We start from the raw sequence: 6,612 nt of genomic DNA on the forward strand, positions 1-6,612 counted from the left end.
GCGCTTCCTTGGGTCGCCGGTTCTGTACAGGAGGCGCTGCTGGTGGCGGGGATCTAGTTCGGGAGAAATCCCTGGTCGGCCATGGCCGGCCGCATCGACGGCGACGTCTGAGGGCGCCGTTCCCCTCCTTGGAGGCATCAGTACGGACTGATCCCCTCACTTCCCCTTCCCCTAGGTCTCCCGGGCGAAAGCCCTAACTTTGTTGGGCGGCGACGGCGCTCACGGCGCCGTTCCCTTCTTGAAGGCGCCGCTTTGGGAACCTTGGGGCTGGGTGGCGCTTGTGGGTGGTGGGCGACGGCGGTGGTGCGGCCCTATCCTAGCATGGATCTGCGTCCGTTGCTTGGAGATGGACTCACGTAGGTGGAGGTTGTCGTTTGGCGTCATGGTGACGTCGATGGCGGAGGCACCTACCAAGATTGGCACACCTCAATCTGCTCTGAAGATGGACTAGTGGAAGATGGCGGCGACGACACATGTGAGTGCGTCAGACCGGTTTGTGCCCCGGACCCGGTATGTGGCTCGGTCGAGGCCTCCGGCTTTAGATGTTAGGCTTAGGTGAGAGGTCTGGGTATTTGGCCCAGCTTGCACCCCTTCAACATATGGATTGGAGTAGCGGCAGATGTTGCCAAGATGGCGGATTCAGACATATTGTTGTACTACCTTGTAAGGTCCTCGAGAATAATCAATAAAATGGCCGTATGCATCTCCCAGATGCAGAGGCCGGGGGTCATCCTCCTTTTCTAAAAAAAATAACCCCTCTTTCTCCGTGCTTGGTCCAAACATTATAGTGGGGTATGAAACCGGACTTAAACAGGTGGACGTGAATGGTTCTTAACGTAGAGTAATTGTGATCATTCTTACGGACTAAACATGGACAAGGCATAAAACCATCCGCCCGCTTGTTTGCCTCAGCTGCAAGCAGAAAAGTTTGCACACCATTAATGAACTCAGGAGAGCATCGGTCATCGTACATCCATTGTCGGCTCATCTTCATTACACAACACCGAATAGACCAAATTAATACAAGTTCATACATAAAGTTCATACAAGACTTAAATGCAACAAACAAATAACTCTCTAACTAAAGAATTTAAATGCAGCAACAAATGCGATCAAGATCGCAACTAAGGTAACAATTGATCCAATAGCATAACAATACCAAGCCTCACTATCAATGGCATATTTTCTAATCTTTCTAATCTTCAAGCGCATTTTCTCCATCTTGATCTTGTGATCATCGACGACATCGGCAACATGCAACTCCAATTCCATCTTCTCCCCCTCAATTCTTTTCAATTTTTCTTTCAAATACTCGTTTTCTTTTCCAACTAAATTTAACCTCTCGACAATAGGGTCGGTTGGAATTTCCGGTTCACAAACCTCCTAGACAAAAATATCTATGTCAACTTGATGGGCATAATTTGTCATAAACACGAAATGCAACAACTAGATTTAAAAGAGAATATACCACATCCGAATCATAACAAGGACGAGGGCCGACGGGGACGGATATCAAAACCATGGCACTATGTATAACAAACAACGTACGGGTAAGATAATTATACGAGTAACTATATATCCAAATCACACAAACATCAATTTGGTAATGTAAAACATTCATGAACAAGAGGCTCACCACAAGGTGGTGCCGGCGACGGAACGGTGCGGGCGATTGACTGTGGTTACGACGGAGATTTAGAAGGCACTAAGTAAACCACACCTACATATGCAAGCTAAGTGTTAGTTTTGACCACAAATTGCATATAAATAAAATACTAGCACATATATTTTCTATCAAATTACTAAACTCATAAATTAATCACTATACAAAGCATTGCAAGAGCTAATCTAGTAATGAGAGATGAAAGGACAAAGTTGCTAACCTTTGTGATCATTTGAATGGATGGGGGCCTTCAAATCTTGACAAATTTTGGGCAAAATGTGTGATGAGCTCGAGAGGAAGAGGGGAAGAACAGAGAGGAGAGGGGAAAGGGGAAGAACAGAGCGAGCTCGGGTGGACGAAGGATTTATGTAGGACGACCTTTAGCACCGGTTCGTGCCATGAACCGGTACTAAAGGTGCTGGAGGGGCCCCGGACTGACAACATCCTGCCATCACTCATTTTAGTACCGGTCCGTGGCACGAACCGGTGCTAAAGGTCGGCCACGAACCGGTACTAATGAAAGCGGCTGGCTAGCCGTTGGAACCGGCACTAATGCACACATTAGTGCCGGCTCAAAAGCAAACCGGCACTAATGTGCTTGACATTTGATCCTTTTTCTACTAGTGGGCTCGTTGTCCTGCTGTTCCTCACGGGTCTCCTTTTCCACAATGTGGCCGGCGCAGCACGCATGGCTGGTACCTATTCACGGGTCTATCAGATAGCATATCCATAAGCATGACCATAGAAAAAAGCTGGTCGGCGCAGGGCTGGTAACTGTTCATGGCCATCCAGCGATTAGGTTTTAAAAAAATGCCATGTGGGATCACGCTGGTGTTGGGAGGGGAGGGGGGGGGGGATGTACACTCCCATGTAATAATATTCGTTATAAAAAATGGATTTTAGAAAAGTTCATCACATTAGTACACTTATCACGTTAGGGGTAGTGCGGCCTCCCCAATCCTAATTACGAAACGGTACGGGGGAGTTTGTGAATAGCCAAGTGAATCACCATGACACAGGAAACATGTTGCCAGGAAAATATAAGAACTAACTAAAAAATCATCTTGGAACCGTTGTGACCAGGAGAGATATGTGGCTTCGGTGGACAGTTCTCCAAAACCATTCAAGAACCGTTGGAGCCGAAGGTGGGGTGTGCCCTGCCTGCCGGGACTGCCATTGTGCCAGCCTAGTGCTGCACTACTGTCCTCTTGCAGACAGCGTGGTCCATTTTTCTCTATAAGAGGAAATAAGTATCAAACTACTTATAAAATAAAAATACAAAAGGGGTAAGGGGACGGGACAGATCCCAACACGAGTGAGCGCTCGTGATTGCAGCCGCCACTACGAAGCTTCATAGGTTTGCTTGTGTGTGTGACTGAGAGAGAAACATATGTTTTTTTAAGAGAAGAAGGATATACCCCGGCCTCTGCATCTGTGAGAGAGAAACATATGGTATTATGAGCATTTTCACAATGGAACATTTGTCTTTGCTCCCTTGATTAAATACACGAGATGTTCTGGGATGATTATCGACCATTGCTACTTAAATTTATTTACGACTTTACAAATTCTGTAATTTTCATTATAGAGCACAAAAGAGAGATAAAACAGGTGAGCAACACATATGTAATTTTTTTTGAGAATCACACATATGTAATATTTAACCATAGTATGTGTCAACCTTATAATGTTCAGCATATTCCACCAGTTAAGCTGTGTGGCCTTTTCCTTTTGCAGTGAACTTTGTGTCAGTTCAATGCCTGGCCTTCTTCAAGGATGCCACGATGATGGGGTACTTAGCCTTTGCTTTCTCCAGATGCTTTGCAACGACAGAAGCATACACCATGAATAACTCCTCAATAATGTCAACTCCAAAGTGGTCTACTATCAGTGGCTCCAACACGGCCCTTATGCACTTGGCTACATTTGCCCCGCTGCTAGCACAGTCTAGTACCACATCACTGTCTAAGTCGTCCTGAGGATCCCAGTTGGATTGAAAGAGTCTGACATGCTCGATATCAAAGAGCTTACTCTCATTGATCAATGCCTTCACTTCTTTCACCGATGGAGCGTAGTATGGCAGGTTGAATGAGTCTAGCTTCTCCTTCTCCACACGGCCCTGTCATCCAACCCAATGATATTTTAGATAAGAGTGTACCGAATGAGAACTCTTATTTTGTACAGACGTTCTTCTTTAGGTTTTTTTATCAATGAAATCCAATGTAATTATTGTATTAATTTGCACATGAATTCTTTTTCCCACACTTTTAAATATCACTTGCCAATTTTCTTTTCCTTTTCGAGAATGTGTACTTCCACTTTGTATGTTCCTCATGCAATAATATATGTCACTGTCTTACACACATGAAATTTTGTTCATGGAAAGTTTCCATGCTAGAATGAATTAACTTAATTTCTTTTTGCGGGGAGAATGAATTAACTTAGGAGCATATATCTAGTTAGATAAGCAATTATAAGTTTGTTATTAAAGAGTAACATGGCGTAATCGTTACTGGCAAACAAAGCAAATCCCAACATGTACTTAAGTACCTTTAGGACCAGAGACTGGAGAGATTTGGCAACCAATTCAAATAAGGTGCTAACGTCCCCATGCATCATCATCTCTTCACTATTTCTTCCAAGAAATGTTAGCAACATTCGGCCTCCATTGACAAGCTCTCTGGAGCGCAGTGTAAGGAACAACTCAAAGTCCGTTTTGAACTGGTCTTGGAGCAGCTTAATCACAATAGGTGGGGTAGTCTTTCCAATGTAGATGTTGCCTTCGTTCACGTGAGTGCAGCTTGATAGTTCCTCGGGGACCTAGGTAATTAAGAATCGTAGCATTATTAATAAAGTAGTCGAACGATTAATCACTGATCCCTAGTAGAAAATTAAAGTGCTTTAGAGCGCTGACTAGTGACTTTTATCTTTGATCATTGTTAGTACTACTATGCACGGACATCGACTTATTCTCTGCATTTCAATTTACGTTGCATTTTAGTTTTTTTTCTTCTGTTTTTTAATATTACATCGCGTATTAGGCCGACGACTAAGGAGTACTAGCAAGCCACCGTATGCATGAGCATTTATGACTAGCGGGTGCATGAACTAGGGATGCATGCAAAGCAGCGCAGGATTAGAGTGCCTTTGATTAATTTGTATTAGCAGCTGGTTGTTTTGCGGGTCTTTGCCGGAGGCCGTCCTGCAGCCCTAGCTTGAACCAATAGCACCACCTCTAGCCTAAACAACCCATATCATAGCTCCTCCCTGGCATGCGTAACTTCTTTGATATGGAAAGTAAAATGAAAGAAAGGGGGAACTACCATAGCTCATTTTAGTGCGATATATTGTAAATAAACGGATATTATAGCATACAAACAATTACGGAAAGTGCTACCCTGGACTAAATATATAGGAAGTACATAGTAAACTTTAATCCAATAGGTTTATACTCATTGAAATTATATTTATATTATTGTATTTTTTTGTTAACACTTATGCTTTTGTTTTTAAAATTTTGTCATGTTGCCACGTGAACTTTCCACATGCATATTCCATAGTTTTGCAACTATGGCGACAAAATTTTCCAATCAGGGACCATTCTCTATAATTTAATAGTATGCCTTGCATAGTTGCATTCACATTGTGCCCTTCAGATCTATGATCCACCACACCTAAAATTAATATGGACCGAACAATATATCTTGGAGTTGATCCAATACCTAACATGTTTTGTTCATTCATATCTGACAACGCCCACATAAATAAAGCTTGGGTTAGCGAACAACGATGTTACACATCGTTAATTAACTAAAACTTGAACAATGCTAGCAAGGACATAATTATCACGTTGCAGACAACATGATGCATGCATACCTTAGAGCGCCACATGAGGGAGTAGGACGAGTGGAAGAAATGGACGCTCCGGGAAGGGAAAAGCTTCGTGTAGTAGGATCCCGGCAGGCCTGCCACATAGTAGGGCTGCGTCTCTTTGCCGCCGAGATCTTCAAGTTGCTCCAGTGACCGGAAGACGAGGTTGAAATCATTCCCCGGCAGGTCATTCAGGAAAAACTGCACCTCCACAGCACGCCGTTGTTCTTCCGATTTCCGAGTGTAGAACTGGACCGCGCCGATCACCTCGGAGACGACACGCAGAGTGTTCGGGCCCGACGAGCAGCCGAGGTCGGCGACGACCATCGTGCTCCTTCGGTCGGAGAGCGACTTGTACACCTCTTCTATGGCCTTGCGAAGCATCGGCCTTGTCTCCAAAATGGCCTTCTCCTGCATACATGCATGAAACATGGCAAATTAAGAGCTGCTACTAGCTTGCAGTGCTTATATATTTGTACATGAAACGACAGTAAATTGCAGCAGTGCAAGCTACGGACTTGGAGCCTGGAGTTTGCGGCGTAGCTGTTCTCCCCGTTGCCAGTAGCCATGCGAACGCCGCTCCCTGTCTTCATAGCTAGTCTCACAAGTGATGATTATTAGCTTCACAAGTTGGGGCTGGATGTGTTGAGTGATACCACAACGGCTCTATCATTTATAGAGAGCCAATGATGACCTGTTTTTCTCTCTCACTCTACTGGCTTCCTACACACGGAGTATTTAACTTGACTGGTCACTTTGACTAAGAATGCTCTGAACTTGGGAGAGTCCACAAAACAATGACGTGAATAGCCGCCCATTAAGTGTTCGGAAAGAGGAGATAGTGATTTTTTGTGGTTTTGTCAAGCAATCATGCTGTACAATGCCTGCATCAGCTAGCATACGGTGTTATCTCTCGCCGCAAAGGACACAAGAGCAATAATTTTCAGATAAACTAAAAGCATGCATGAGTTCATTTGAACAGCTTCAGAACTAGTTTTACGGATAGTTAAAACCGTTGCATTCTCATGACGCTCATTACATTATTTATGATCAAAACTCCCATCTTCATGTATTTCTTC

General features: G+C 44.0%; 1 protein-coding gene across 1 annotated transcript; it reads right to left on the bottom strand.

Moving 5' to 3' along the window:
• Positions 1-2,981: 2,981 nt before the first annotated feature.
• LOC109783339 (anthranilate O-methyltransferase 2) lies at positions 2,982-6,190 on the bottom strand. Its single transcript, XM_020341951.4, has 4 exons — positions 6,052-6,190; positions 5,540-5,944; positions 4,214-4,483; positions 2,982-3,782 (listed from the first exon to the last, which is right to left on the bottom strand). Exons 1-4 carry the CDS (start codon positions 6,124-6,126, stop codon positions 3,417-3,419), a joined length of 1,116 nt encoding a protein of 371 aa, XP_020197540.1. The 5' UTR covers positions 6,127-6,190; the 3' UTR covers positions 2,982-3,416.
• Between the last annotated feature and the right edge of the window lie 422 nt (positions 6,191-6,612).

This window comes from Aegilops tauschii, chromosome 7, assembly GCF_002575655.3.
Source record: "Aegilops tauschii subsp. strangulata cultivar AL8/78 chromosome 7, Aet v6.0, whole genome shotgun sequence".
NCBI lineage: Eukaryota > Viridiplantae > Streptophyta > Magnoliopsida > Poales > Poaceae > Aegilops > Aegilops tauschii.